Genomic DNA, 17,734 nt, shown 5'->3' with positions numbered 1-17,734 from the left:
AGCAGGGTAGAGTGGGGGGCTGGGCTCGGGCTGGGGGGGTGTAATGTCATTGCCTGCTGGTGTATCTGTAGTGGGGGCTCATTTAGATTTAGATTGGTTATGTGAGGAGAGAGCTGAAAGGCCAGCTCATGTTTATGCATGAATCCCAAAGCATGCTGCTGTGGCGGAGCCCTGAGTTAAAGAGACAGAGCTGAGATACATTCGCACATTTAGACACACCTCTGCCTCTGAGGATAAGGATTCAGCTGAAGCGATGCTGTGCTATCAGATACATTTCAATCAGTGTGTGTGTGTGTGTGTGTGTGTGTGTGTGTGTGTGTGTGTGTGTGTGTGTGTGTGTGTGTGTGTGTGTGTGTGTGTGGGCTGCTCCGTAGTGTTTGTCTCTCTTTGCATACATGCACACACATTGCGCTTTGTCCAGAAGAATATCATAATACTCCATTTGATGTAAACAGAAAAACAATGTCTAATTTCACTTTTTTTCCAACACAAGCTTCATCACTGACTGCCCGACTGTGTACAGATGGCTGCTTTTGGAGTACTCTGTTGCTGACGCAGAGCTCCACTCAGTTCATGTGTGCTTCCCACATCACACTTGCTCATACCTCGAGAGCAATCAGTAAATGTCTTTGAAGGAGAGTTTGTTCAGCACTTCATCAGGTATAAAGTGGTTTTTATTTGGAAATGTGGTCCCTATCCATCTTTTAAATGACTTTTTAATGGTCGTCACACCATCCTAATCAATCATGTGGCAGAGCTAGCCTGCAAGCGCAAATACACTCTATTTATAATTCCTACATTCTGCCGCAAAAACTGACTCAATGAGTCTTTTCAGTACAATAAACAAAAACAAAACAAAAAAACCCAAAACAAACTATTGAACTACATTTCTGATTTTTTTGTTTTGTTTTTTTAATTTAAAAATAAAAAGGCACTCTTTGCCAATCTCCAGCATCCTGGTTACAAGGTTTTCCTCAGTAATTTCTCTTAATATTATGACATTACACTTCCCTGGTAGTATGACTTCAATAACTTTAAAACTGATGTTTATCATTGGTTTTTGGTGTCTCTTCATTCAGGGCAACACTTTGTGACCTCTCACCATCCCCCATCCACAATGTACCCCCTTCCCAAATAACCCCCTCCGACCCACTGGCGGCCACAGTACTTTACATCTATAATGAGATACAAATACGCATCAGCAGGACAGTGTCTACGCCACGCGTCACTGTGTGAATATTACTCACACTTATTAGCTGGATTATGTTAATCTTTACACTCTCTGCTCACAGACAACAGACTCCCCATGATATGGGGGGGAGGAGGGGGGGGGGTGGTCACGGCAGCAAGCGTGTGTTGTCGTGTGTGTGTGCGTGCGCGTGTGTGTGCTAGAATGATTGCCATGTTGTCAAACTGATCTGCATGTGAAAGGGTGGTCTAATTACATCACTTATGCAAATGAGAAATGCACACATGCATGCACGTACATAGACATCTTAGTAATACGTGGGCAGCCTAATACTAAGGTCAAAAAGACAGTGTGAGCTAGTCTCTTACTGACTAAACACAGAGTGGCATCACCACCTGTCAGAGATATGTCTTGACCCAGTACACCTAAACAGGATGTTTTGACATACTCCTTCAGATAAATCATGGAGAAAAAAGTTGATTGGTCAAGCTCAAAGTAGACTAAAGCAATCAAATTGTTATTGGAAGGTGTCCGACTGCATATCCTCTGATTAGTCTTTTTTCAGGCTGAGACATTGATGGTGTCCCGGTAGGAATGATTGATTGAGTCTGACACATTTTAATTACGCCCAAATTAAATGAATCGGCTGGCGGACTATAAAACATTGCTGTTTAATAATGAGTCGCTCCGTTTTCCCTTTTTTTTTTTTTCTTTCTTTCTTCATCCAATCTTATTTTGGCTACCCGCACCAAATAACCTCTCCTCATTTAATGATATGCAAATGAATTTTCATGAACCCCATGATCCTATGCGATGATTAAACTGAGATGACATTAGCTGCCATGCTGCCGCCACTGTCAGTGTTTCTGTCTGCCTCCTTTCCCACTCCCTATCGCTGCTATCTTTCTTCGTATCCACGACAACAGCCAACTGGCGATATTAAAAGGGGTTCATTGTCACCATTCCCTTATGAATTTTCTTTGTGGGAAATGACATTCTGCGAATCCAGTGTTATTTCAGAGAAGTTTCCCCAGTGGCGGCTGAGATGTAGCATCAGAGCACAAGCGTTGGATCTCACACACCGGAATGTGGTCGTGACACAAGGAAGACACATGTTACAACAATATACAACTATTGCAATGCAGTAACATCATATTGAAGCTTTTGGTAACCTTCCACATCTCTTCATATTCCAATTCCAGCGCTCCCCTCCCACTGTTCCGTTTTAGTCTGTATCCAGCTCCACCTCTGCTGTCGTTTATTGTACTCCATTTGCATAATGAAGCCCAGGCTTAATTAAGATCCCACTGGAGTCTGGAGCCAAGGATGAAGGAAAGAAGGACGAGGAGGAGGGGCGGGTGGATCCGGCGTTCCTTAGCTTATCCGCACGTGTCCAAATAGGAGGCTCAATTTAGGGGGGAGAAAACCGTTGAGGAGCGATTAAATCGCTAATTATGATCGGCTGTTAGAATTAGTGTGTGGCTGTTAATTAGCTGCAGATGAGATGCCCAGACAGTTGCCCGCCCCTGACGACTGCAGCACCCTCCCTGACTGGCAATACAGAAACACAGCTTGACACCCTGGAGATGATGCCAACACATCCCTCCCTTTAACACACGGCAGTGTGCAGGGATATCCCTTTAAGAACATCCCAGGTGTGCAAGTGCAGGGAAAGGCTCTTCATCATCCTCGTCCACCCACTCCCACTGTTCTTCGTTAAGCACGAAATTCCTCATTTTTTGTTCCCGCGTATCCTTTCTTCATTTTGCTCATCATTCCTTCTCTTATGCACGGTCTTCCTCTCCACAACAGAATGGTACAATCCCTTGTCTTAGCTCTTTGAATTGGGCAGCAGCTTCTGTTTCAGTGCAGCAGCAGTTGGCACTGAGCTGAGTTGGCATCGACGACGAAACGGCTTTCGTCCCATCCTCCCGCCAGGGCTCCATCTGTGGCGATAGTTTTAACCTTTTACGACTATTTTGTGTCGCTGTTTGCTAAGTTCCCATGTCGCTTTGGATAGCGCTCGCGAATGCTTCGCTGTTTGTGTTTGGCATGGTGCCATCTGTGTCTTGCCTCTCCCTTGAGGGGATGCCATCGCCGAAAACACTCAGGGCATCAGAAAGGTTCTGCTCACCGTATGGAGGTTTTTTGTTTACAAATGTGTGTATTATGTTGTCTTGGCAGCGTGCCATCTTTCTCCTTGTGCCCTCACTGGCCCAGACCAGAAAGGATGCCATCACAGAATCGCTGGCAACGGTTGCCCGGGCACTTCGTCTTGGCTTTGTCCAGGCAAACAAATGGTGATTAGTAGCAAATCCTTAGAGGTGAGTTCCGTTGTCTTTGACTGTGACACTTCCTTGCCATCCGATTTCTCCGCCTCGGGCGTGCCACGAGTACAAGCTGGCATGCTGCCCATTCGCCGGCATGCTGCGATTAGCAAATACAGAAAGAAAAGTCAGAAAACGGAGAGAATGTGAGATTGCCCACCGCTGTTTTACTGACGGATGCTCGACGTGGCATTATACGTTACAGTTTAATAGCAACATACAATCTTATCTTCAATGTTATGATACGTTTTATCCATCTTATTCACGATCATCTCTATGTCTATTGGCATCTTACCTACTTCTATGCACTGCTATCCTTGGATGATTTTCAGATCTCCTTTTTCGGTGCCCATTCTCTTGTCCATCACAGCCAGTCATGCCTGTGCCAAGGTGGCATCATGGTAGCAGTATGGAGGTCTGTTTCTCTTCCTCTTTCAGTCTTATTCTCCTCGCCCCTTTGCCCATGCCCATGCCCGCCCCCGCTCAAGTCCTGACTGGATGGCACTGTGCCAACCTGCCACCGCCATCGCTCTCATTTGTAGCTCATCTCTCTGTTGCCCTTCCCCCTGTCTCTACATTTCCATCCTTCTCTCTTGCCCTTATTTAACTCATTCACTTTTAAATCGTTTACCCCGTCTGTTTGCGTGTAAAGCTTACATCGCTCACATTACTGTTTTGACACACGTGCGACTTTTCGTTTCTTAAAGGCACCAAGCAAATCGGACGCTGTCATTAGGAAGACTTGTGTGGCACCTGAAGGAACGCTCTCAATGACTGCCCTGTACGTAATTACAGCAGCAGTTACTTATCCCACTGAGACAGGAGGAGAAGGACGAAGTGAGCCCTGAGTTTAGAGAAAGCTTCTGTTGTTTTAATTAACTTTTACCAACCCCCATCGCATGTGCTTCATTTCACATACTATTAGAGCAGGTTGCACTTATTCAGCACTTAGTATACAATAATATGATGGGTTCGATAAAAGTAAAATTGATCGTGTACTAGTGACCTCACTCTTTCTACTTTTTTTGTTCACCAAGCTGACCCTTGATCCTTTGCTTTTCTACCCCCATCTCTTTAAATTCTCGCGTGTCAAACAAAAGCTGCCAGTGGTGGAGGAGCTATTAAGCAAATACTCTCATTAGAACACAAAACATAATGAATATGTAAATGAGGTGTGTAATTTATGCATGGACTGAGCGACTTGTTCTCTGTTCAGTCCTCTATTGTATTCACTGTGTTTATCCCCTCTTTTATGCAACTTCACACTCTTGTGCCATTTTCTTTTTTAGGACCACATCCTGTGAACAATTCCAACAGGATCTTCTTGAGGTCCACCTATTATTTCTTTTATTTAGCATCTTTATTTTGCCCATTTTTCTCACCTTTAAGCTCAGTATATAGTTTTTCATAGTGTCTCAGAGTCTTTCTTTCCCTCCGTTCTTTTTCTCCGGTTCTCTGTCCGCTTCTTTCGACTCACAACCTGTCCCTACGAAAAACAAACCCTGCAGTGACGCATTAAACCAACAACTGAGTGTTTGAACAAGGTCCAGGAATATGAATACTGAATAATCCAAAGCAACAGGATCACATCCACATAGGACTGTGTTTCATTTTATGATTTTTCTTTTGCGGTAATGTGGATCGTAATGTGTGGTTCAAGCTGTGGGGTAAATTGAAGCATGTCCTGATAGAAGGAGAGTAGCCCTGCTCCTGTCTAGGATAAACACCTATAATACTCTGGCTCCCTTGGCAATCACCATAGCAACAAACCATGGTACCCACGTGAGTTGCATAATAAGATGTTCCCCAAGACCACGGACCATAAAGCGACAACAAACTAGACACCGGCAGCAAATGGATGTCTATCAGAAAATACCCATTGAAATGTCAAACTTCAACCCTGACTCATTCAGAATCAATCTTTCTATTTATCCATAAGCTTGCATCACACACTCTCAGGCGGCACATGCACCTTTTCTGTCTCTCCAGACCTTAACAGGTGCTGATGAGCCGCAGTCAATGATTGTAATGAGCTATCGATCACCGTGGGAAAACAGAGGGACAGAGAGGGGTGAGGGAGGCAGGGGGAACCAGAGGACATGCACACAAACAGAGGGACTACCAGAAAAAGAAAAAGAAAAAAAAAAACTTGAGATGAAGTAAATGGAGACAAGCTACCCAGGACAGAGTATCAATACTTGCTTTAATCAAGTCTTCATCTCTTATTGTTCAGCTTAAAATAGAAGGTATGGGACAGAGAGCATTTCTGTGAGAGAAGGTTAGAGGGAGCTGGTCAAGTCGGGGCAGCTTTTAACTGGGCGATTTGCTTTCGGAAGACCATGCAGACATGTTCGCCATGAGCGGGTCCACATGCCAATGAATGGAACTGACGCAGTATCTCTATTTTCCTCTCTTTTTGTGCTGTGTACATGGAGTGGAAGCAGACAGCTTTAGGGAAGGGGGAGGTGCATTATGTGTGTGTGTGTGTGTGTGTGTGTGTGTGCGTGTGCGTGTGTGTGTGTGTGTGTGTGTGTGTGTGTGTTGGCTGGCGTTTCAGATAATGAAATGCAGCAGGGAACAAAGAGCTGGGGGCCCCTATTCTCTGTGCTGCAGCTTCATTTTCACTCCCGTCAGTCTATGATTCTTCCATACCCTCTTTCTTGTGTACACGTATGTGTGTGTTTGTGTTTGTATGAGCCAGTTGTTGTGTGTTTGAGTGTCCCCTCCGCCTCCTGTTAGCATTCTGCATGGCAGATCCCCCTAATGTAATAACTGTGTCTGCATGTCTAATTTACAGCAGGAGAGAGTAAATAGCCTGTGGTTAATTACAGTACGTGTGTGTGTGTGCGTATGTGTGCATCTATGCATGTGTCTACATGCGCGTGGGTGTGTCAGAATGATTTATGAGTTGCAAATAGCTACACCAGTGGCCCGTTTCTCCTCACTTAGTTTTTAATCTGTCTTTCCATTAATTTTCCAGGAGATGTTATTATGGTTTTATAACAGTGTGCACGAGGATGCACATGTGAGTGCGCGCAAGTGTTAATGACACCGAAGTGTACACATTTTGTGAGTATCGAGGCTACATGGTCAGGGCTTTGCTTTGCCACCTTTCCACTTCTCCTTTCCACTTACTTCCTGGCCACTTGGCCACTCTTCTCTCGCTGGTGCTTCATTCACTCTCTTCATTGAGAGCCACAATGGACACAGATCTTTATTGACAGTACACGGTAGAACATGGAAACAGCAGGTCAATCCGTTTAGCCCAAGGGCCGATACACCAATTCACCAATTTGTCAGTGTTAGTTTGAGAGAGAAAAGCAGCTAATCTCTCCTCTCTGCTCTCTATTGATCACACACTTAGACTCCACTTTTCTGTCTAAACACTATTGATTCTCTCTCTCTCTCAATCTCTCTCTCTCTCCCTCTCTTTCTGTCCTGCTCTCTTCACAAACCACAGCTCTCAACACATATCACCTTCATACATTCTGACTACTTTTCACGTGTTGGTCTGAATAACCGAAACTGTATGTCTTTGCATTTGAGTCACGTTTTGGAGGACTACTTGGGAATCTTTTAAACAAGAACAAAAATCAAGCCACGTGCATATTTCCACTAATACTTTATCGCAAGTGGTGCTTGTGAACCATACAATGCATTTTAATGTTTGGTCCACAAATGTCACAAATCTTTGTGCCCTGCTGTGAACATTCGAAAGCTTATTCACGATGTCATTAAAAAAATCAATTACTTAGCAACCCTTCAACAGCGTGAATACAGACCATGATTAAAAATGCACTGCTGTGTGCACCGTCTCCTGCTTTTGTTTTTCAGTCTCACTTCACAGGATGCACATGAAAAGCACCACATTCCTGTCAAGATGAAGGCTATGCAAAAATTATAGGATGATTATCTTTAGGCCAATGTGACTCGTATTTCCCAAGTTTTACATCAGCACATATTGATGCAAACATTTCCACTTCATAGGATTTAGCTTTTGAGGATCTGTAGATCATGAAATCTTTTAACTTGATGTTATGATTTGACAGAGAAACGATTATGCTGTAAATGTGTGGATGAAACACAAAGGGAGACCCGAATCTGTCACAAAAGAGGCCTCCCTGTTGTGTTTATTGAGTCTATATTGCTTTATTATGTTGTCTAATTAATTCAATGTAAACAGGGGATCCCATCTGTCCTCACATGCTGTGAAAAAAAATAGCAATGGACTTCTCTCAAATCCTAGCTGCTTCTTATTAGATTCGCACACCACCTACTGGTGAGTTTTGCATCTTACATATACATGTTACAAAACGCATGACAACATGGCTTGTGTAACTTTCGAGTCAGCTGTTGTTTGGTAACCGGCAGTCAACGTCTCTCTTCTCTTCAAGTGAAATGAGTTTACTCAAGATTTACTATTAAAGGCATCGGAACAACTGTTACCGTCACCTTTCGCTGGGAGGATGAGTCCGTCAGCGACTTCTGTCCAGCCTCTGGTGAGGGAGATGTTGAGGGAGGTGCTGATGGGTCGAGAGGATCCGGAGGGCTTCTTTGCCATGTGCGTGTCCCTGATGGGGCACCAGGAGAGCCGGTCAACGTTCCCCTCCATCATACGGCCTCTGTCCACCTCCAACAGCAGTCTGCACGCCATCCTCACCTCCATCTACCAGGAGTATTTCTCCAAGGTCAGTAACTCTGGGCGCATTTCACTTCACCTGTGGTGGGTCAAAGTTAGAGGAATTGTTAAGAGAGTAAGATCATGATTACATTATGCATACATTTTTCAGTGAATCATCATGGATGATTAGTGGTTATCTGCATTATATTGCCTTGTAAACAATCAAAAATGTCTCTCTTAAAAAAAAAAACTAAAACGTTTTAAATTAATTATTGATTCACATTTATAACTTGAAAGCACATTTCACTGTTTATAGTTAAATATCTGTACGGGATGCTGCTTCTTCCGAGATAAATTAGTCTCTATTTTAACCAATTGTGGTTTTCTCAAAGTATTGTCTTTAAAAAAAAAATATATATATATATATATATACACAGTCCACAAAAACAAGTGCCCTTTAGGGGAGGGTAAACCCCTAAAGTATTCTGCAGGAATTAGTTGGAGAAGTTCACCTTTGAAATGTATCTTTTATCAAGTTAATATTATTATAATAGTTGCAGGTCAACATGTGTGTTATTATACATAGTTTGTCTGTCACTTTGCAATATATAGTGAAGCCAACATGAACATAATGTGTTTATTGAGCAATTTGCTTCTCTTGGATGTTAGATCTTACACAGCAATGTGGATACAGGAGCTTATTTAAACTTCTGCACGTTCACATTCCGCACATTGTGTTTGGATTAAAACACAAAAACATATTTTCTTGCTCGACATACCAAAATAGATAACTAAATGTATGAATAATTGTTTTTAACAGACTTACTCTGGTCGGTTGGACCAGTGGCTGATTCAGTTAGTTCATTAAGAAATGTTGGAAAGCACAAATATTAATGAAAATAGAATAAAAAAAGAAAAGCTAAAGCTAGAAAGCTAAGCTGGTTTGACCAGTTTGGATTTGAGTTGTTGGAGTGGAGCAAAGCTAACAGGAAGTTAGCAATGACCAGTGAGATCAGTCATGGGTGCTGGAGTTCATCCCATGTGACATTACGTAAAATTTACATCATTCACACCTATGGCCATTGTAGATTTAGAAAGTAAGTCTTTGGATTGTGGCACATACCTGAGATACTCATGAACAAAAATAATAATTAAAAAATAAAACATGCAGGCAGAGGAAATACATGCAAACTCCCCACAGAAAAGCCCTTGTCCAGTTGTGGATTGTATATATGTCTTTTGTTGTGAGGTACCAAAACCAGAGGGTTTAATCTCGCCTGCAGGATAACTTTGTAACGTCCAAAATTGTCTAAGTAAATGCTGTTGTGAATTTGTGTCTGAAAGAATATTTTTTTCCCGTTAATTTTAGCAAAAAATAATGAACTTAGCACGACACTGAGACCTGAGCAGAGAGATTAATGATGTCGCAGTAAAAACGATAGCTTCAGAGGTATCTTCAACATCAAAATCAGTGAATTTGGAAAAACATACACAAATGCTGCAAAATGACACAACTAGAGGGATTTGATTTGTGACTTTTCACTGTAATCTGCACCAGGATACAAAGTTTAGAATGTGAAATTTGAAATTGAGCTCAATTTCATTTGTAAATTACATTGCCAAACCTGTTTTGACCTAAACAAAGGTTGTTTCCAAAAAAACCCCCACCAAGAATGGATGGTCATCTCTGTATATACCCAATTACCCAATGAGCTCAAATAATGGAACAGTTGTTGATCTTATCAAAAACACCTAAATATACTTCTCATTTAGAAAAAAACCCCAGATTAACTAGGGTTTCACTTCCTTTATTAGTTGCACTGATTTTGCATCTTGCATAACAATGTCAAAACTATAATTTTTTTGTTACGACCATCCTCTGTGTTTGTTTTAGAATACCGTGTAACATTCTTACTAGTGAGAACTTGAGTAACTCAGTAACAAAACAGTTGTTTTAACAGCAGAAATAATAGATGTTTCTAATTCACTTGCAGACTGAAGAGGATGAACTGGAACTTGCTTTGGCTCTCTCTCGACTGGAAAACAAAGATCAGCAGCTGTCCACCTCTCGCCAAGAATCACAAGTTATATGGCCCGGAAAAAACCCCAATCATGCCACTTCCCCTCAACTCATTTCAAAACAAAAGTCTATGGAAAACAAATGCACCCAGCTTGCAGATGGACCTGGCAGTGCAGGAAACACTTTTCCAGTACAGACCAATCCCTGGAACAAAGAGAGCCCGTCACACACACAAAATTCCCACAGTATATTTCTTAAGGAAAATGTGGCGGGAGAAGATGACCAAATGACCAAAGAGGGAGATTTGAGTGTATCACAAAAAGCAAAACGCTCCGGAAAGAGGCGGCGGCGGCAAAAAGGTGCTGGCCATCAGCTCGTAGGTTTGCCTCGCTCTCCATCAGCAGCACCACCAGTGTTGCTGTGGTTCAGAAGAGACTTGCGACTGTGTGACAACCCAGCTCTAATTGGATCATTGGAGCTGGGTGCGCCAGTCATCCCTATCTTCATCTGGAGCCCCGAAGAAGAGGAGGGACCAGGAATTACGGTGGCCATGGGGGGAGCGTGTAAGTTTCTGATGGAATCAGTGATCATACGAAGATTTGTCAAAGCTATAAAATCATCACTGAACTTGTCAAAAACACTCTGTTCACCTGTTGTCTACTTATACCCTCTAATTCCCAACAGGTAAATACTGGCTCCATCAGGCTTTGTCTTGTTTTCTTACATCTCTGGAGTGCATTGGAACCCGCCTTGTCTTTTTCAAGGCAAATGGAGAATCAAATGGAGTTGGAGCTTCTCTACGTACTCTTAAGAAACTGGTACAGGAGACGGGGGCACAAACAGTGCTGGCTAACGCCTTGTATGAGCCCTGGCTGAAGGAGAGGGACGACGCGGTAGTGTCGGCTCTGCAGAAGGAAGGCGTTGAATGCAGGTTGTTCCATTCCTATTGCCTCAGAGACCCTTATTCAGTCAGCACAGAGGGCGTTGGACTCCGAGGTTAGTCATGATGATTTTACGCTACTTGATATGTGCTCTACAATTCCATATGTTGATGATAATGAATTGTTTAATCTGTGACGTAGGAATAGGTTCGGTGTCTCACTTTATGAGCTGCTGCAAACAGAACCCGGGTTCTGCTGTCGGGGTTCCCGTCGATCCTCCTGCTTCCCTCCCCGCACCTGCCAATTGGCCTCAGGGTGTCACTTTGGACAAACTGGAGCTGGCGCGCATGCCTCGCAGGAAGGACGGCACAACGGTCAGCCATCACAACACAGCAATGCCATTAGGCCCTTGAACTATTAGATCATATAGTTCTCGCTCATTTTTTGTTAATTTCAGATTGACTGGGCAGCTAACATTCGAAAGTCCTGGGATTTTAGCGAAGAAGGTGCACATGCCCGGTTAGAGGCCTTTCTTCATGATGGTAAGACACTCCACAAGGACTTGATACCTTAAATCAAGGAGGCGACTAATGTTGCCTTCATTCATCTCAGGAATATTGCCAAGATGTTTTCAAATTAAGGACGCTGCAGTCGACATTCATGCCATTATCATATCTTGTGTAGGCAATTACAATGTCTCCTTGTCAGGTTTGTCAAAAAAAAGAGTTTTCAGGGTCTACACCCTTAATAGACTGCATCAATATAAACATCGCTCCACTACTGGCCTCTTTCCATTTGCTAGCTGTTCAGGAAAGAAGAGATTTTAGTGCTTCTGCATACTTAAAAAAATATTGAATGCTGTTGCCTCATCATATCCGATTAATCTGTTAACTTTTTTCTGTGCCTGTGTGTGTACATCACTTTGATTGACAACCTTTCTAACAATGAAATTGTTAAACAAGCTTTTTTTTGTGTCATTCCCAAAGGTGTGTATAGGTATGAAAAAGAATCCGGCAGGGCAGACGCCCCCAACACCAGCTGTCTGTCTCCCTACCTCCACTTTGGTCAACTCAGCCCACGATGGCTCTTGTGGGATGCCAAAGGAGCACGTTGTCGACCACCAAAGTTTCAGCGTAAACTAGCGTGGAGGGATTTGGCTTACTGGCAGTTAACCCTTTTTCCTGACCTCCCCTGGGAATCTCTCAGGCCCCCATACAAGGTTGTAATTGGCTACAGACATGCTTATTTAATAGTAGGATTTAGCAGAACATTAAAAAAAAAGTCTAATTATGTTTCATACACCATTCGTCTGTAATTAAAATGACTTCACACAGAATGCTGAACAAAGCTCATTAAAGTATGGTATTTGCAGGCTCTGCGGTGGAGCAGTGATCGCAGCCACCTCAAAGCATGGCAGCGAGGCCGAACAGGCTACCCTCTGGTTGATGCAGCCATGAGGCAGCTGTGGCTGACAGGCTGGATGAACAATTACATGAGACACGTGGTGGCGTCTTTTCTCATAGCTTATCTCCACCTGCCTTGGCAAGAGGGCTATCGCTGGTTTCAGGTGAGCTGTGCGGGCATGCGTAAGTCACACCCAGCATAGTGAGAAGCACTTGCCGACTGCCGCCAACATCTTCATGTGTTTAGGACACCCTAGTGGATGCGGATGTTGCCATCGATGCCATGATGTGGCAGAATGGGGGCATGTGTGGTCTGGATCACTGGAACTTTGTCATGCACCCGGTCGATGCTGCAATGACCTGCGACCCCGAAGGCAGCTACGTCAGGAAATGGTGCCCTGAGCTTGCAAGTCTGCCTGATGAGCTCATTCACAAGCCTTGGAAGTGCCCTGTGTCCATGCTGCGACGTGCAGGTGAGGAAACGAGAGCACAGATTCCATCTTACTTTAAGCACTCTGGAATTACACAATGTAAAGAAATACATTTCTGTAGCTCAATACAGTAATCTTTGTTTAGGTGTGACATTTGGCCAGACGTATCCTGAACGGATAATTATGGACCTCGAGGAGCGAAGGAATCGGTCTCTCCAAGACGTCGCACTGGTGCGCAAGCGGTTTGCAGAGTATGTGGACAAACGCTCAGGCTGCGACCTCGTGCCATTGCCCCGACGCCTCGTCTCAGAGGCTCTGGGATTAGCGCACAGGAGTGGCGGTGTGGTGACGGAAGGGAAGGAGTTCCTGCTCCCCGTCATCACACGTATGGAGTTCAAGCACCAGCAAGAAGACCCAGATGCAGACGCTGCATCAAACCCTTACAACGCTGTCCTTAAAGGATACGTGAGCCGCAAGAGGGACGAGACCATCGCCTTCCTTAACGAGAAGGACTTCACCGCCAGCGTGATGTTTGAGGGAGCCCAGAGGAGGGAGAGATTGGAGAACAATCAGCGCAGAATGGAAGGGCTTCCTCTCCTCACTGCTCCTCGAGGCAGACCCCTACAGCCAAAGACAAGTTCTCTATAGTTCCAGGTGGGGCAGTAGGGTCACTGAAGTGACCCCTGAGTCAAATAGCTCATCATGGCAACCAGCTGTAAAATGCAAACAATGTTACATGATTTGTGTGAACTAGTGTTCATTCAGTATCGTCTCAAGTCAAAAAACACTGGTGTAAATTTGGGAGCGTTAACTTAGGTACAGGGTGAATTCCTTTTATACGTTTCTAGAATGGTTTTACATTAAATGCATCCGTTTGTGGTCCTTTTGCCAGTGTGCCTCAGAAGACATTAGTTGGAGGACATTATCCCACTCCGGTGTCAAGCTAAAGGAGACGTGTTTGGAGGGTTCATGCAATGCATTTTTAATTGAGGCTCGAAATAAAAGGTCAGGCACACCATCTGTACAAAACTGGTGTGATGCCAAATATCTCATATCAAACAGTATTTTCTTTTGTAAATGTCCAACTACAAATATAAAAGGATGAAAATAAATAACTGCAACAAAAAGTGTCAAGCATTTTTCTTTTTATTTACTATTATACAGGAACCATATCCAAAGTTTAGCCGTCAAACATGCAGTATAGACCAACATAATTATTAAACATAAAGATCAAAGTGCTTTTTGAGTCTAACGTTGCTCTATGACATATTCAAGTTTTCAAGCTTTGATTGAAATACTTGGACATACTCTACCAACTGCAAGTCTCAGTCTCTTCTTTCGGGGGCCAGAGGCTGCAAGAACTCCACAGTTTGTGTTTAGTCAATGCAGAATTGCCCTAAAGTCAGTCTTTAACAATAGATAAAAAATGCTAACGTTCACAGCTCGACAACACTGGCAGAGCCCCACTGTCCCATGCTGAGCACTGCTTTTGAGGACGACACAGGTAATGTGTCTCGTTGCCAGTGGTGTTTGAAAAGGGAGAGGGAGCACAGTGCTTATTATAAGATAGTCTGTTAGTTCTCGATGGCGCGGATGTATCTCTCATATGCAGTTTCATCCATGAGAGTGTCGAGCTCAGCAGGGTTGGTGATGGTCATCTTCATCAGCCATCCTGCAATGAACAGGTGAAATATCGGGTTTAATTGAGAGCGTCACACAACATTATGCTAGAAGATTCTTCTATGTTCTTGACTATGAGCCAAAACATGACAAAGTTATAAAGAAGCAATATTAAGCAGCAATGACAATGAACCATGCAACATATGATTTGACCAAATGGTTCAAATCACAACATTATTGAAACCACGCGTGTCCAAATAATTTAAGTTTAGGGCCCGGATACAATTTCATTTCAACTGGCCAAGAGTAGACAATTGATGGATAATAACCCACGGATGCACAAATCCCATGTTTTCCGAGTTATATTGCAATGAATATATATGTACAGACCATTTGTAAAAAGTTTGATTTAAAATCATGTATGTGGCAGTGTTTCTTTTTTTAGAGTAATGTGGGGGGGGGGGGGGGGGGACTTTTCCAGTCAGAATTGAGGATTGTGTGCTGGTTTTCACAAAGTCTCCCTTTAAAGGCAACAACGTCTGACAATTTATTTGGGAGCTCACTTCAACTGGCCCATGGCAACAAAATCTGTTGTCATCCCTTTAAAAAGAAAAAAACACTAGGTCACAAGGAAGCCTAATTTCCTCCACTTGTAATGAAACAGTGACCCTTAGTGGGAAGATTAGGAACAGCAGCTCTTTATGAACAAAAAAAAACAGCCTATGTTGACTACAGGCGGTCAATGTACAAAATGTAAAACCGACCATTCGGAGCATTTCTTTTTACTAAGACTTCACATTGGTGTAAAGATTAACATCTGAACAAAACGTCATGAGTTACACTGACTGGACTGTGTAGTCTGTGTGTGCGCGCTTACCATCTTTGTAACAGGATTTGTTTACCAGACCAGGGTTGTCTGCCAACAGTGCATTGATCTCTACTACTTCTCCAGTCAGAGGGGAATACAGCTCACTGGCTGCCTTGACACTTTCCAGAGCTCCGAACTCATCTGGCAAAGTAAAGAAAACAAATGGTAATTAAAAGTAATTTCAAAACAACTCCAACAAACAAAGTATCTTTCCAGAAACCTTCTAGGATGGTCAGAACAGTAATTTGTGGCTGAAACATTTGAAAATCAATTCTTAATTAGCACTGTAAAAAGCAGCTTCTTCAGCTGACGTAAATGAAATCCAAATATAATAAAAAGGGGATTTTAAGATATTTTAAGGCATGACGATATAAATGTGGCTTAATCTACAAATCAATGACACACACATTAATGTGCGCATAGATTAAATTATAATGCACAGTCTAGGGAAGAAAATAAATGCCAACTTATAAGTGTTACTGATTATAACATTGATTTCTACTGCAGCTATATCTTGAGCCCGTAATTCTCCTGATAGTCGAGAAACCCTGGTGTTTGGTGGTTGTGAGCTCCAATATCCTCTCTTCCAATAAATAAAACAATGACTTTCCTTTGAAAATGGTTCGTGTGATGTTGATTGTAAACATAGGAGTGTGTGTTAACAAAACAATGAGTGAAAATGTAAACAGACTGAAAAACCTACAGCATTTAAGAGATAGTATAAAAATAAAAAAAGAAGGTGTACATTTCCTTCATTGCTAGATGTAAATTAATAGAAACATGGTTTTAATAATTGAACTTCATACCTTGTTGAGCCAGCTGTGTTCCCACCTCTGGCAGTCCACAGTAAACTACATCTCCCAGAGCCTCCTGCAAGTGGCCGACAGTTGTATTACTAACGTGGGTGAAGAGCCTCGGAGCAGGGAACTGCGTTGCAAACGTACCTGTGCAAAGTTGCTGATACCGACAGTCCCAATCCCTCCGTCCTCTACTCGAATCCATTCGTGCTTGTCTGTAAATTTAAGAGCTGCAAGACAACACAACAAGTGTGAGTAGTCCTTCCCCCGTGTCCTTCTCTCCGGCTAACGCTATCAGAATGTGAGCTAACGTGCGGCTGTAGAGTAAATTCACAACGGACTACCTGCTGATAGTCGGCAAGAGGAGGCTAGAGTTCTTCTAAAATAGGGCTGCGGTGCCAGCTGCAGCGGAGAAAGCTGCGCCGAGCGGGCGAGTAGCGGCATAACTGTGTGAAAGTTGGAAGAGAGGGACCGAAGTAGCCCGCAGGTCGCCATGTTGGTCGCTCACTGATGAGAAAGCGGAGTTGAGCTCTTCCTCTTGAGCCTCATTTGCAAAGCCAGCGGCGCTCTGCTGCCCCCCGCCGGTGAGAAATACAAAAAACAAAACACTCTCCAATTCAATTCAATTCAATTCAATCCAGTCCAATCCAATCTATAGCACCAAATACAACTCTCATCTCAAGGCATTTTTACAGTGAGAAACCCAACAATTTCACATGAGCTAGCATAGGTGAAAATGTAGTGATGCGTAAAAGAGAAAGGAAAGAAGCTCAGTGTAGATCGACCTGCAATCGGAAACTATAGCAGTACCACGTTATTTTAACTCTGGGAATTATGTGGTGAAAAACTTTAACGTTTTGGCCTATGTGGTTTCTTCAGCATCTATTGTTTCAAGTGCGATTATATCAATTAAAAAATGTCTTCATTCAAATAAATGTACACTAGTTAATTTACACTAACTGTTGCAATAGTGTGATTTTATGATACAAATTCTTTCATTGATTTCTATGATCAATTATCTGAAACTAGAGCTGAAAATATCAGTGGATTTTCTTTTGATGAACTGCAATGCTCAGGAAAGTAAAGTGAAAATATCATACTATTTAGAGTAGTGTAGTGTTTCACGCTCTCCACTCAAATCAAAAAGGTTGTTGATAAAAGTCTGAGTTTAGTCTCCCTTTGTGTGCTCCTGTGCATTTCTCCTAAGTCTAAAAACATACACGTGTGTGATTGTTCTGTTACGTACGAGTGACTTGCCTCGGGTGTACCCTGGCTTCGCCCATGGTTATTTTTGGTATCCCTGATTCAGTAACAATTGGAACAAAAAGTAGTAGTATCCTTGCCTCTTAGGGAAATGTTGTGGGTTTGGATCCAGGCCAAGTTTTTCTGTTTGGGCTGTCTCTGGCTACGCCGGTTTCTCCACACAAATCCCAAAACATGCATGTCAACACTTGATTGCCTGTAGGATTTAATACGAGTGTGTGAGCTTGTTTGTGCAGCTGCGTTAAGCCTGTGACAGACCACTTTCACCCTTAGACACCCGGGATCATCTCAAGAGCCCCACAACTCTAAAATGG

General features: G+C 43.0%; 2 protein-coding genes across 2 annotated transcripts; one reads left to right on the top strand and one right to left on the bottom strand.

Moving 5' to 3' along the window:
• Positions 1 to 7,894: 7,894 nt before the first annotated feature.
• LOC308136120 (deoxyribodipyrimidine photo-lyase) lies at positions 7,895 to 13,985 on the top strand. Its single transcript, XM_080504348.1, has 9 exons — positions 7,895 to 8,204; positions 10,132 to 10,720; positions 10,842 to 11,153; positions 11,240 to 11,412; positions 11,496 to 11,580; positions 12,025 to 12,257; positions 12,411 to 12,605; positions 12,689 to 12,914; positions 13,018 to 13,985. The coding sequence occupies exons 1-9, from the start codon at positions 7,983 to 7,985 to the stop codon at positions 13,518 to 13,520; spliced, it is 2,538 nt and encodes an 845-aa protein (XP_080360474.1). The 5' UTR covers positions 7,895 to 7,982; the 3' UTR covers positions 13,521 to 13,985.
• A 17-nt stretch (positions 13,986 to 14,002) lies between these two features.
• On the bottom strand, positions 14,003 to 16,661 carry LOC308136119 (glycine cleavage system H protein, mitochondrial-like). The gene is made up of 5 exons (XM_080504347.1): positions 16,502 to 16,661; positions 16,305 to 16,387; positions 16,167 to 16,230; positions 15,370 to 15,501; positions 14,003 to 14,544 (listed from the first exon to the last, which is right to left on the bottom strand). The coding sequence occupies exons 1-5, from the start codon at positions 16,650 to 16,652 to the stop codon at positions 14,447 to 14,449; spliced, it is 528 nt and encodes a 175-aa protein (XP_080360473.1). The 5' UTR covers positions 16,653 to 16,661; the 3' UTR covers positions 14,003 to 14,446.
• Positions 16,662 to 17,734: the final 1,073 nt, after the last annotated feature.

This window comes from Blennius ocellaris, assembly GCF_963422515.1.
Source record: "Blennius ocellaris genome assembly, chromosome: 11".
NCBI lineage: Eukaryota > Metazoa > Chordata > Actinopteri > Blenniiformes > Blenniidae > Blennius > Blennius ocellaris.
The sequence above is the reverse complement of the archived record's forward strand: the minus strand, read 5'-3'. Positions and strand labels throughout refer to the sequence as shown.